The sequence below is a fragment of the Nyctibius grandis genome, chromosome 16 (genome assembly GCF_013368605.1).
Source record: "Nyctibius grandis isolate bNycGra1 chromosome 16, bNycGra1.pri, whole genome shotgun sequence".
Classification (NCBI taxonomy): Eukaryota; Metazoa; Chordata; class Aves; order Nyctibiiformes; family Nyctibiidae; genus Nyctibius; species Nyctibius grandis.
Genome location: NC_090673.1, coordinates 4,417,053 through 4,430,730, shown reverse-complemented (window position 1 = coordinate 4,430,730; position 13,678 = coordinate 4,417,053). Strand labels below are relative to the sequence as shown.

The window sequence follows — 13,678 nt, the reverse complement described above, 5'->3', positions numbered from 1 at the left end:
CAGACACAAAGGGACCTTGGGAACAGTGACTTTTCTTACCTTTTGAGAAACTTGGCTAAGAAGCAATTCAGTGTGACACACCTTGTTGTTAGCCTTCTTTAATTCTAACCTCAGATCTGCAATCATATTCCGGCAGTCTTCCAGCTTGGTCTGTTCAAATAAAAAAAACCTCACTCAGGGTTGTGAAACTTTAATAAGGACTAGCCATGGCATACGGCTGGAGGGCTGTAACCCCAGCTCTATAAATCAAGTTATACTGAGTATTTCTGAAAGTGCCAAAACCAGCTAAGAAATTGCATTTTCCTATTTCCAAACTGAAGACAGGACAAAACAGAACTATAAAAAGACGATGACTAAGTTAAGCATTTCCAATTACGCACTGTCTTATTATGAATTAGGACAGTATCTCTAATAGAGATAGTAACTTTCTCTCAGATATGTCATGCCATGTTATTAGGAAGGTTATTTTTAAAACCAGTAAGTAGATAACAATTTTGTTCAGTGTCTTGCTTCATACCTGCAATTCCTGGCTCTGGTTGTAGAATTCCTCTCGGTCATGTTGCAGCTGTCTGATCTGGCTGTGAAGCTGAGCCACTATGTTTTCGTGTTCCTCCTGAAACTGGTGGTACCTTGCCTGTTCTTTCTGCAGACTCAGTTTCAAGGCCTGAATTTCTTTTTCCTGTAGTTTCAGCTGATCTTTCTGTTCAGAAACCCACAAGAAGCATCAGACAAGACACCTAGTTGATCAGCTAGAATACCTGTCCTAAGTCTCTAGCGAAGTAAAGCTATCAATTAATAGCATGCAGGCATAACACTTTTCCATAGACAGAACATTCTATACAGAGTGTGTTTGGGTTTTGGCTGAAAAAGAGATTAAATGACAATAGAGTGGACAGGCTGAAAACTCAAAGTCACATTCAAAGGCACAATGAGCTATAGCAGATTCTCCCACTGCACTTCACGCTTTCAACAGGGACTTGGGTTTCACAGCTGAAGCTACGGTACGTCTTCCAAAACCTACTTGGAAAGCTATTTTTGGCTCTTCTACTGAATTATCAAAAGGTGAAACTGTAGCTGGAAGTATCTATAGTATGTAAATACAGAATGAAACATGCCTAAATCTGTAATGAGACATTCTGCAATGCACTTATAACTTCATATTTTATCATTTATCTTATAACTCTGAAAAAGAACATTTGAGGTTTCAAAGTTTTTACTATTACTCCTCAAGTGAGGAGTGGAAAAAAGGACAATACTTCTTCAAATAATGCAATAACATGTCTAGCCAGGCATTAAGTAAACACTCCACTATCTGTGAAGCCTTTAATATTATCCAAAGGTAAGTGCTGGCAGGGGTCAAGCATGCAGGCATCCACTGATTCAGTTGCCTACAGCCAAATAGAAATGACTGGTTTTAATAATCACAGTGCACATAACTCGTCCACAAGTCATTCCACAAACACCGACTTTAATCAGGTGAGAAATGAGGCTTCTTTTTTAATTGAGTGGTACTCAAAGATCCTGGCCAAACCAATTAACACTTGTTCTAGCACCAGTGTGTTTAAATCACTGCTAGAGTTGTATTCCTGCTCACCATGGCAGCATTATGTTCCTCCAGAGCTGTTGCTTTAATTACTTTTCTCAAGAGCCGACGGTTCCGAAGGGCATGTTGCTGTCTTTTGAAGCGTTCATACAATAACTGGTTGTGCAGCAAAAGCAATTGGTTACGCAGGGTGTGAATCTCATCCGAAGGGGGAGAACCTGGATTGGAGTTAGAAGACAGGAGAGGTTACTGAACTGTACTGGCCCTGTTCCACATATGGGAAATATTTTCTAAAATAAGCAAATTAGATTTCTTTGAAATTACAACTTAAAAATCTGTCTGCTCCATTTGATCTCCAACACAAACTTAAAATTTTAAGCGTTTTTTCCAGAGCAACATGTATATTCTTCAAATGGATTCCTCCTTCTATTAAGACAAAAAAAGCCAAGCTCACCATCACCACAGAAGCCCAAGAACACAAAACTATGACACATATGTGAAGCAGCAAGAAAAACAATCATCAGGTTTAGATTCAAACAGTACTGAAAGGGTGGAAGGATCTGTTAGATGATCAGCATCACTCTGAAGGCTAGCAGATCTTAAATAGTTAAAAGCAGAAACGTCTATAATTGTGGGGATGGCAGTTTTCACTTTTGAAAGATGAAAAAAAAGCAGCTCATCTCACTGGAATACAGATGTCCATCTGCTAAGCAGATAAACCATGACTTAATGGAGGGCAACCATCTTTCTGCAGCATTAGTTCAAAAAAAAAAAAAGTATGTAGTCATTGTTTAAGCAAGTCTAGTAATAGAGGAACAGATTGCCAAAACACATGAGAAACTTCCTCACCTCCAAAGTGAGTCCAGTCAGCAGATTTGCTTGGCAGAGACAATCTGAAGAATGAAAATGCAGCATTAACCAGTAAGTTTAAATACAAAACCACTCTGCAAGTCACTTTAAAATGGAATGCCCACCTCAAAATCGCTTACAGCCTAATAAAAGTACAGTTATGGTCAGTCAGTATGAAAAGAGTAAGGAGGAACCGTGCAAGCAGCAGGTTGCAAGGACAAAGGATGGAGGGCATCATTTCTTAGAAGCTGAAGAAAAATTCTCTCAGGCATAGAAAACAGCCTAAGGACAAAGTGGAATACAGGGTAATAAGATGGAAAGAAGGAATACAGCAGATACACCTAATCTTGAGTCTGGGTCTCCAGTTCTCAGCTTTATGTGTATTAGAAAGAAAGTGTCGACCTCCTCTTGGCCTCTATATTTGCTTTTGACTATCTAGTGTGGGACTTCAACCTGATAAAGTAAACAAATCTCACTAACAGTGGTACCAAAACCACACTTGCAGCACAGCCAACAGCCCTGCTTCTTCAGCTCAAGCTCTGTTAGTGAAGGCAGTTAAGAGTACAACCGTCACAGCCCCTTTTTTATATCAAAGCAAACACGTTACCACCGCAAATATAAAAATCCTCCACCCAGAACCCCTAGCTCAGTTAACAGTACTGTTTCACGGAACACGGTTTCATTGTGGATTTCCAGGCACAGCTATTAAAATAAAGCCAGCACAAAAAAGAATAAGAAGAAAGTTTGCCAAGTAAGATTTTCAGTCACCTACTTGTTCAGCTCCTTAGTGTGTGCATCCGCTCCTTGCTGTATCAGTCTGTCCAGTACTTCCACAGGAGAAGTAGAGGACATGCAGTCGTCATCCTGGGTTCCCTTGGCCTTCTTTAGCAGCTCCTCAGTCTTCTTGCCAACAAAGAGGTAGGCAGTCTTTGGTAATGCAACCTCAAAAAGGTGCTCATATAGGGGAGGCTGCCCACTCCCAAACACCACTCTTCTTTGTGCTGGTACTTTGCAAGGGCTGGGAGTGAGAATACTCGTCTCCCCAGAGGTTCCTTCCCTGTTACCAGCAGGGCTTTCACCAGAGCCTCCACAGGGCTTGTCTATGGGAGTAAATGTTTGTTTGGGTGTTTCCCGCGCACTCTCAGGCCCAGACTTGTCCACAGAAGATGTTAAAGGCTCAGAGGTCTGACTGTGTCCCTGAACACCAGAGACTACTGAATGGGTCTTCTTTTGAGAGCCTGACGTACTTTCATTTGTGCGGTAAAATGGAGAGTCAAATCCTCCTCTAGGCACCATGTGTTCAGCATCGGTTGTGATCTCGGAGATCTCTTTAGATATTGCATCTGAGAAGGATGGGAAGGGGGAGCATAATTACGTATCTTGTATTTTGACATTATAAACATATTTCCTTAGCTAAGATGTATGTAAGGATGACGGAAATTACCTTCCTCTCTGTCCTTTTCAGCACTATCTTCAAAAGACAAACCACCTAAAAACTCTGGAAGATCACTTAAGGTTACTGAACTTTTACTACCGGGTGTGTCTGAAGAAAAGAAAAAAGAAAATTTAGTTGTATAGGAACTGTTTTCTCCAGCCTTATCACAGCACAAAACAGAAGTCTTTTACTGCTGAAGGGCCTTGGAATAAGCTTGTCCCTCTTTCAGATGCTTCCTCAAAGGAGGAAGCTATCTGACTCCTGTTCCATTCCCTGTGGAAACCTGTTCAGAGATCAGTCACTTGTCAGTCCTGATCCCAAATGTCATTTTGTAAACTTAAAATTTTCTATTGAAAAACAAGCGTAGGCAACCACCTCTATGAATAAGGATGTGCTGTTTGCAACTGAACCCACTAAACAAATAAAAAAAAGTGGCTTAAGTGTACACCAACTACTATAATTCCACATTAGCACTAAACTCCCCTTTAGCTTCTGATCTGGCTACACAAGGACACAGTACTTACCTGAAAAAAAGGAAGTTTAGCCAACTGGTGCAATACAACTTGACAATATGTGACTATCAAAACTCTGAGACAGCTGCCAGGAAGATATACACTGAAGCAGGAAGGACAGAAACCTCATGCTCGCATCTCAGTCACAGATTAGGAACCCAGTGAAAAACCCAGTCTGTTCTTAACTTGTAATTCAGGATGTTCATATTTCGCTGTTGCTATAAGATTTCAGCAAGGAAAACCAGTTTTAAATTTCACTGTCATCTCCACTTTGAGGATGACAAAGATTCACAGTACAGAAGTCTCAAATACAGTGCCAAAATCCCTTTCTACAGCTGTCACAGATGTAGATGACAGAGAATGGAAAATGGAATCTAGATTTACCTATTAGAAGCTGAGTTCCTCAACCATCCACTGGTGATTTCAATATTCCACAGGACTTTAAAAAAAAGGCTCAAGTACAGTAATACAATTGTAGATAGAAAACAAAGTTTTTCCAAGAGCCTTTAAAAGGGAGCATCAGATCTATCCTTATGTGCAACCTTACAGTTTGATCCAAACATGTGACATAAAACTTATTCAAGTAAGACTTCATATATAACTTGCTGCTTCTAATGAAAAAATTCACCCTCAAGGAAAAAAAATCCTTTTTCAGCCTTCAGTGTAGATCTGTATATTTCAACATGCTAAGTATGCATGAGGGCAAGTTAAAAAAAAATTCTGCAAGCTATTTCTGAAGGTGAATAGTTAAAATAAAATCAAAAGCATCACAAGAAGGTTTTAAGTTGAACCACAGATTAAGGCAGGATCCTGGAACTATGAAGAACTCACAAAAAAAAAAAGAAAGAGAAAAACCTGTGGAAAAGTGTTTGGCAATTGGAATATATGTCAATAAAAGCAGGATTTGTTCACAATAGGTTATTGTAATGGGGAGAGGAAAACGGAGTTTACCCAATGATTTATCGCTGTTTATGACATTTTGCTGTCGGTACAGTAAAGGCCTCCCAGGATCTGGTTTGTCCTCCTGGAAAAAATCAAACCAAAATAGATTCTTTGCATCTGACATCTGTTTGAAACAAACCTCTTGGACAGTTTCATAGAACGGAAATTCCTGCAAATAGATGGCTTAAATAGCAAACCAATATAAGACATCTCAAAACTGTGCAACTGGAAGTGTAAGTAGTTGTCTAAACTTAGAATAAAATGAGTTTTTGCAATAAAATGCAACATTTTTTAGAAGTCAGTTACTCTGATTTCCCTTCTCAGTTATGGTCACTGCATGTATGACAAGTCAATGAAAAAAATCAGATTTGTTTGGCAGAAGTTTTGTTATACCTTTTTAGGAGGCGTGGCAGCAGCTGAAGGGAGTGAAACATGCACAAAGTCATCTGAAGTGCAGGGTGGAGGAGGAGACGTGGCTGGCGTTCCCAAAGGTGTTCCTTTCCCCCCTGCTGAAAAGGAGGAGCAAAAGTTTTCTCAGCAAGGCTCCCGCTTCCTCGTTTCAGCTGAATATTGTATGGGAAGAATCATACATTTAAACACTATCTCAACCATTTACTTCTTAAATCTCCTTCAACTATTTACCAAGATAAAAGTGCACAGTTTCCAAAAGACCTGTTTCAGACTTTGGCACTTAATTCACTGTAACTTACTCCCTATCTCAGTGTTTGCACTAGCACTGCTCTAGATGACCAGGTACTCAGTTCACAGAAGTAATGGCTTAAGCCTATCAAATGGCATGGTGTGACATTCCCATTTAAGAAGCTGACAACAACATTTACAGCCAGAATTTCTATCATAACAAACCTTAAAGGCCTAATTCCAAAATTCAGCACGTACCAGATGTGCCAAAAGCTTTGCTGTAAGATTGTGATGCAGACTGGGATGACTCTGATGGGACAATTCCAGGGGACGTTGGTGGAGTGGTCATGCCACAAACTGCAGAAGGACTCCAGATGGTAACCTATGGAAAAGCAACACACAATAAACACAAATCAGTGAAGGTCAGAAAAGGAATATGTGAAGCATCTGTATCCAGGTTCTGACCCAGGAAATCAGATGGGGATTAAAGCTGAAATGTACACTAAGTTCTGAAGAACTCACAGTACTTTTCAGAAACATGAATTTTCTGTATTGTCACAAGAAACTATGAGTAAAGTGCAAAGCATTAAAAGCATGCTGGGCTTTATCTTCTGCTTTACCTGCTGTGGCTCAGTTGACAGCCGTATTGACTGTGGGCTCAGAATCTGAGGTAGCTGCCCTGGCATTTGTGATAGTGTTAGCCGAGGAGTGCAATATGGGGTAGAAGTCCCTGAAAGTTTACCAAAAAAAAAAAAAATTAAAAGTATCCAACACATCAAATGCAAATGAATGATTCTGCTGGCTAGTATTCAAAGGCTTTTAACCAAAACATTTCAAAACCATTCAAGACACACAGTCACAGCTAGCAAAAATAATAGACTTTTCTTCCAGCCCAAGAAAATATCTATTGAATATATTACATACTACAGCTTTTTTTCTGGTTGTTGTTTTGGGGTGAGGGGGACAGGGAAGGAAGAGGCAGTCAAAAGGCAACTTTGCCAACATGCTGTATGCCTGCATGACTACAGCATACATCTATATTTTTTTTTTTAAATGTTTTAAAAAACATTTTCTTCCAAGGAATTGGGTATTCATTAGGTCTTACCATAGCTCCTCTGTGTGCCAATGTAATAGCTGGCACTGGGGTCAGTTTGATGATGTTTTAAGCTTGTGCAGAGTTTCCGAGACACAGAGTAATAGCCATCTTCATACGAGGCTTCTGCAGGGTCCAGGGAGATTTTGGCACACTCTATCACAACATCATGAGTTTCTAGTCTTTTCCACCTGCAGACAGTTTTTGGATCCAAAAGAGTAAGTTAGTCAATTATTGTTACAAACAAGAGTTCCTGGAGATATGAGGAATTGGCTTGTAGGATGGCTCATTTGTTCCAGACAGCTTTGCATGCTCCCAGCCAAAACTGGAACAAGGCACCATAGAGAAATTGCAACCAGATGACTTGTAAGAGGGGGTCTCAGAGAGGAGACAAACAGCTTTGACACAGAGATCCATAAAGGTCTGCCATGGAGCACTCTGGAAAGGAGGAACAGCACACGAAGACTTGGTTGATCCTGAGCTTCAGCAGCTGTAGAAATCAGCTCAACTAGACTCAGATGTTGGTAGTCAAAATTTAGACATGCCAGCAGTGAGGGAATCTTATATTATTTAAGCAAACACCACCTGCAATGCCAGTTTCAGGTCTGTGTTTTTCCTCCCAAGTTTTGGGAATGTTTTTTATTATTACTACCTCCTTCATTCTGAAAACTTTTTCTCACTAAATTAAGCAGCCAGATTAGCTCTGCCCAATATTTTAGGGGATGGAGTTCACTGTAAAGAAGAGAAAGCACAGAAGGCTGTCTATTAAAGGCTGAGTTGCTTTTGAATGTAAGATATTATGTGCAAGATCCCAAATCAGAAGGCTTCAACTGGTAGTTTTGTGCCAATTGTGCTCCCTAATGGTGCCACCCTCCCCTCTGCCTGGGAGAAGCCTGCAAAATTGAGCATTGTGATATTCAATAGGTTCCCATTTAGTAGTGTTTTCCTAGTGGCTGTGAAAAGCAGGGCAAGAGCACTACTGTGCAGCAACAAGAGTCAATTTCTCCTCTTCAGTGGCTGGGCCTGTGGAGACAAGAGAAAAGCAGCAAGTGGTGCTGCTGCAGGCAAATGAGCCTATTTCTAAAGAAAACTAATACAGCTGATAATGTTAAGACATACCTGTTAAAAGAACTGATCTGTTAACTGAACCAATATCTAGGTACCAAAACAAGACACACTGAAGCCATTTTAAACACTTAAATCCCACCAAGTACTTCAAGAAACCAAAAAAATATCACCCAAACCTTAAGCCAATGAAGCAGGTCAGTGGTCGTTTCTCTTTATTCATTGTAAGCAAATTCTTTTAGAACTTTATGAGGATGTTTGATCGTTAAGTCATAAAATTAAGACAAAATCAACTGTTAAGTAGAAGACAGATTCTATCCCATACACAAAATGAATTTAGAACCCCAACGTTGTTGTTAGTGGCCTTTCATAAGTTTTTACTTATTCATCCAGCTGTAAGCTTGGATGAAGAACATCTACAGGTTTACCTGGTGCACCTATGAATATGGGTAGCAAAACACCACTGGCACACACTGTTGCTGTAAGCCTTCTGGAATAACCCAGCTAAAAGCTGCTCATGTATAGCCTTTCCTAATAGCAGAGTGAACATATATACCTTCGTGGGTCCAGTTCATGGTCCTTGGATCCAGTCACTAATTCTGGATGAATTCGCACATGTTCCATCATTGGCTGGAGAAGCAAGAGCAAGAAGTAGTACGTATTATCAGTACAGTATCTTTTGATTGCACTAAACTACACAAAGCTGACCAGCAACGCACTGATCCCAATAGTTCAGAACGTTACATATAACAGATAAAGCTAACGCACATCATCACAGCTTCAAGAGGTTATCTTGCTCCCAACTGAGATTTCAGTCCTCTAATAGCCACCTTTGATTCTGTTTTGTTGAGCAGCCCTCAGTTAAATCAATGTAGTGTATTAAACTGGCAAATACCTGCCTTTATAGAGCTATGAATTCCTTGTCTCAGATACTATAGAGATGAGCAGCATTTTACCTTGACTACCTCTTCAAAGGTCTCCAAGTTTTCCTTCATACTGTAGTGAGAACGCAGAAAGGAGACAAAATTGCAAGGATACATTCCATAAAGACGATGAAAGAGAGCATAAACGCTGGCATGAAGATGGACAAGATAAATCTCCGCCACATGACCTGGAAGAAGCAGTTAGAATCTTTTTCATTGCATCAGAGAAAAGAACAAAGCTTCTAAGAATACAAGCAAAGTACTTTTAAATTTGAAACGTTAACTGGAACAAGTCTTCTGAGATACAAATAGTCCCTAGCGAAACTGTGACGTCGTCTGACAGAATAGGCAACACTTACTCATCAGCTCACAGCAAAATCAAAAATTAAGATATGGACCACTAATTCCAACCAGTATCCTGTCATTCTCAAAGCACAGCATTTTTTTAATTCAAGAGAAAACCTGAAAACCCTCTAGGTAGTGAGCCAGAGTTTGCTAGGCTGACTGAATGATTAAAAAAGAAAACTAAGGTTTGCTTCACTTCAAAGGTAAAAACTAAAAGCTTGTATCCACAAAAAGCAATCACGACAGACTCGAATCTTACTAGCCATCTTATAAGTTCCAATCCTACTTGCAATGCAAAGTGGCCCTCTAAATATCATCTCTATGGGCTTAACACAGCATTTGTTCATACAGCCATGAGACACATACATAGATAAACGTTAGTGTTAGGTATCAGACACCTTACAACAAATTCAGCAAAACCAATTCATCAGAACCAATGCTGTAACTGAGAAGACTAGTTTTACCAACACTCTCATGACTATTGATAGTTGCACATTAAAAGAAACTCTTACATGTTACTTCTTTTCCCTCCCCATCCATACCTGGGAATCTCAAATTCCCAAATATCTGCCTCAAATGTTAGCATTTTCCCTTCTCTATCCATTAAAATCAATCTCTGCTTTTCACTGTCATCAGGGTAGCATTTTGGTCCGGTGAAACTTCATGTAGCAGCAGCACCACATGGAAGAATCTAAGGGACTTCTAAATTTTGAGCAAAGCAGCACGCCCCCATGCTACCAAAGAACAGAATAGCTTGTGGGCTTAACACATCATCTTCTGCATTTAAATAATCTCAGACCATTAAGAGTCTCACAAAAGAATGTGCTCACCAGCTGCATAAGAGTCACAAGGATACTACTAAACCATAACTGCATGCAACAAAATTGAAATCTCACCTGGATTCTGCAAGCACCAGGCTGAGAGACGCCCAAAGATACCAAAGAAATCATGAAGGTACTGTTTGCCAGACTGAGGAATCATTGGCAACATGGTTATTAGCACTAGGACACCTGTGGTGAGTACTACTACATCTGTGTCAGTCTGCAAGAAGGGAAAAAGCCTGCATTAGTCAGTTAAAAGTGCTGAACTTAATTTTTTCCAAGGATGAAGTGAGCACTGAATCATCATCATGGAAAAAGTTCTGTACTTTGAAACAGTCCCTGTGAAACCTAACATAACAATGAACCAAGATCATTGTCTCTTTTATCCAGAACAACTCTAAGAAAAAAGATCTGGGATTCTTGCTCCTATTCTGCTGCTGCTTTTCTGTATAAAGACTTGACTTAGTTAAAAAGGGAACATCACCACAGTTCCACAATTGAGTAGAAAAAAAAAAATATCACTGGTACATGAAGCATCTTATGTACTGCCTGCCTTCTTCCCCAGAGCTAAGCACACACAGCATTCAGAGCTAATAAACTGCAAATCTGATCAGGGTATTCAAGGATGCTGGCCAATTACCAATGCAAGGGTCAAAAGCTTTTCTATTAAACCTGGTTGATGACTCCAGCTGCTAAATATTTCATAAAGCAGTAATTCAAATAATAACTAGGACCCCATGGCTTACACCAAGAGAAAGGGATGTGGCAGTAAAAATCTTTAGCTAGATGAAACAGTAACAGAGAATCAGATTTTAGGACAGGACACAGAAAACGTTCAAACTCTTTCCTGGTGAAGTCCCTGCTTGTTTCCCCAGCTTAACGCGCATTTTCCTTTGCAGTTCCTCTGCTTTGTCAGGACAGGGGCGTAAACAGTACAGACAGGCACGCCTGTGGCCAGATGCCACTGAGCTGGTCTTGGTATCCCCCAAGAGCCACTTGGGCTGATCAGACATATTCAGTGTTATGGATTTTTCTTCCTCTGTGTAACCTGCTGCCTCTGTTCTCCCTGAGTCAGACACAACCTTTCACAGCACGTTTCATGTCCATCCCTATCCCTCTGTACACATCCCTAGCACTTCCACATCCCTGTTCTACTCCAGCCAGTTTTCTGGCACACTTCACTCCTCTCACAATCAGATAAGACTCACACTGAAAAGGATAACAGAACTCTTGTCAGGCACATCAGGAGTTCCAGTAACAGCACTTGTAGCTTCTTCCTTGGCAGTTACAAATTCATTGTGTTTTTGTTTTGAAGAGCACTGGCACTTGACTACATCATGCATTTTAATGTGACTTAAATGACTAATACAAATTCTTCACTATCATATTAAATGATAACACTGACAATGCATTCTAGGTCTCAGAACACTTTCCATTCTTTATTCACTGTTACAATACTGAACAGTATTATAACTGATAAATTTGCAGATGGAAAAAAAAAAAAAAAAAGAGAGCATGGGGAAACAGCTACCTCCTTGTAATCCAGCACATCTGTAGCTAAGAAGGGCAAGTCTGCTAATTCCAAGGTAATTTCACCATGGAATAGTCTGTTGCGCGGCACAGCTACACTGCAAGTAGAGCACATTACCTTACATGCACACATTTCAGAATGCACTAATGGGAAGTTATTGTATTACTTATTAAGTTCACATTCAAGATATCCATCAACTTGATCAATCACCCTCTGTCTTCAACTTACTTTTAGAGAAGTTTTAGTAAACTTTCCTAACGCAAAGTTATACAGTGACAGTGGCTTTTAGAAACAAGATTGTCAGTAATAACAGGATCAGCACAAGTATTTAGCTGATATAATTCCACTGTGGCTCAGTATTTTAATCAACATTTAATCTCTTCTCACAGCTTAACTAAACGACATCAAAACAGAAAACAAATGCCTTGCCTTACAAGTATGTATGTAAACAATCAGGTGTACAAGTGTTTATGGACAACACTGACAATTCTTACCTTGAGACATTTAAGTAATGAAAGTAGGAGAGGTGCTTGAGAGAGCTTATGTTTCCAAGATGGTTGTCGCCTTATCACGTGTCCCAGCAGCGAGAGAGTGGGTAAACGGGTAGCAGCTTTGCCCATGTATTCATTAATTTTGTCCAGTAGATGCTGATAGAGGATTTCGCACAGTGGTAGAAAAAGGAAAGTTATTTATATTTAACATTTATATATTCTTTTTCATCAGTCTATATTCAGCAGTTTGCCATTGCCAATTATGGAAACGATGGGCATTTTACAAATACACAGGATCAAAGAGCAAATAAAACCCAGCAATAAATTTAAGTCTGCTGGTAGTGAAATGCAAACTGTTCAGTCCAGAAGCAGACACTGCACTTCAAAACATTTTATCATAAATAAATAATTAAAAAATTCTGGTCAGCAGAAGTAAAAAATTTGTAGCACCATTCTCTCAATCTATTCAAAAATCCGTCCTTGCTCTCAAAATATCCAATTTGTTCTAGGCTAACCCATCCAGCATTGAACAAGCAGCAGCAGCATTGAAAAAAAAAAACCACCAGTCCTCACAAAACTTTCATTTATAGAGGTTCTTTGCTTAACTGGGTCAGTTTAAGCAACCCAAGAAACGGAGACCTTTGAAGTTTTTTTAAAACTACTCTTACTACAGAGATACTGCATCTCTACAACACGGTAATTCTATACCAGAATGCAAAAACAGAGTTCTAACAGATGCTATTTAAAGGCTCCTTCAATACCAGGCTAAAATATGCCATACTTAATAACAAGAGTTTTTTTACCTTGTCATGAGGCTCTTGCAGTGTGGACAGTATATGCAGTGCCTGCTGAGAGTTGGTTTCCAAGTAATAGTCCACCAGGTTATTCACAAGCATAGGGCCACGGTCTGTCAGTTTGTTTACAGCAAGAAAAAAAAAAACCCACATACATTCTCAACACACTAAAAATGAAGCATTTGTTACAGTGACATTGCACAACTTTTTAACAACTATTACACAATTTATAACATAAACCAGTATTTAGTATTTACCAGATCTTTAGGAAAATGAGACCTCTCAATACATTTTCTAGTTCCTAACCATTCAAGCAATTGCATCCGGCTCAGGGAAAGTAACTAGTTTTTTTAATAACTAACAATCACTGTCTAACCTTAAAAACCTTGAGCTCGCTGAACTGCAAGAGTATTTTACCCAGTACAGGTGAAGAGTTCAGGAGTAACTTTATTTTCTCTCCCTTCAGCAGCTAAAGGAGAGCAAGTTCAGGGACAAGGATGCTGACAGTGCTCTCATGCTCTGAAAAGGCTCTATCAACACAAGGGATGCCTTAATAGCAGCAATCATTTTTTCAAGAAAGTCTGGGTCTGCTGTTTTGTTTGGGGTTGGTTTTTTTGCTGTTCGTTATTTGAATTAACAAAATCCCACTAGTTCCCATAATGTGGATGACACCTAATTCTTCCTAGATAGTCTTG

General features: G+C 39.6%; 1 protein-coding gene across 8 annotated transcripts in view; it reads right to left on the bottom strand.

Moving 5' to 3' along the window:
- TSC1 (TSC complex subunit 1) overlaps positions 1-13,678 on the bottom strand; it is a 51,548-nt gene that overhangs the window by 5,985 nt on the left and 31,885 nt on the right. For 6 of the 8 annotated variants that reach the window (XM_068413667.1, XM_068413666.1, XM_068413669.1 and 3 more), the window contains 16 exons: positions 12,993-13,096; positions 12,193-12,345; positions 10,243-10,387; positions 9,035-9,189; positions 8,635-8,708; positions 7,026-7,204; positions 6,541-6,650; positions 6,179-6,302; positions 5,675-5,790; positions 5,291-5,363; positions 3,837-3,935; positions 3,165-3,735; positions 2,393-2,436; positions 1,595-1,761; positions 518-700; positions 40-150 (listed from right to left, as the gene is read on the bottom strand). In XM_068413667.1, coding sequence (XP_068269768.1) covers positions 40-150; positions 518-700; positions 1,595-1,761; positions 2,393-2,436; positions 3,165-3,735; positions 3,837-3,935; positions 5,291-5,363; positions 5,675-5,790; positions 6,179-6,302; positions 6,541-6,650; positions 7,026-7,204; positions 8,635-8,708; positions 9,035-9,189; positions 10,243-10,387; positions 12,193-12,345; positions 12,993-13,096 — 2,408 coding nt within the window. Of the gene's footprint in view, positions 1-39; positions 151-517; positions 701-1,594; positions 1,762-2,392; positions 2,437-3,164; positions 3,736-3,836; positions 3,936-5,290; positions 5,364-5,674; positions 5,791-6,178; positions 6,303-6,540; positions 6,651-7,025; positions 7,205-8,634; positions 8,709-9,034; positions 9,190-10,242; positions 10,388-12,192; positions 12,346-12,992; positions 13,097-13,678 lie in introns of those variants that run through there. The other 2 variants (XM_068413670.1, XM_068413672.1) reach the window with 2 other exon arrangements.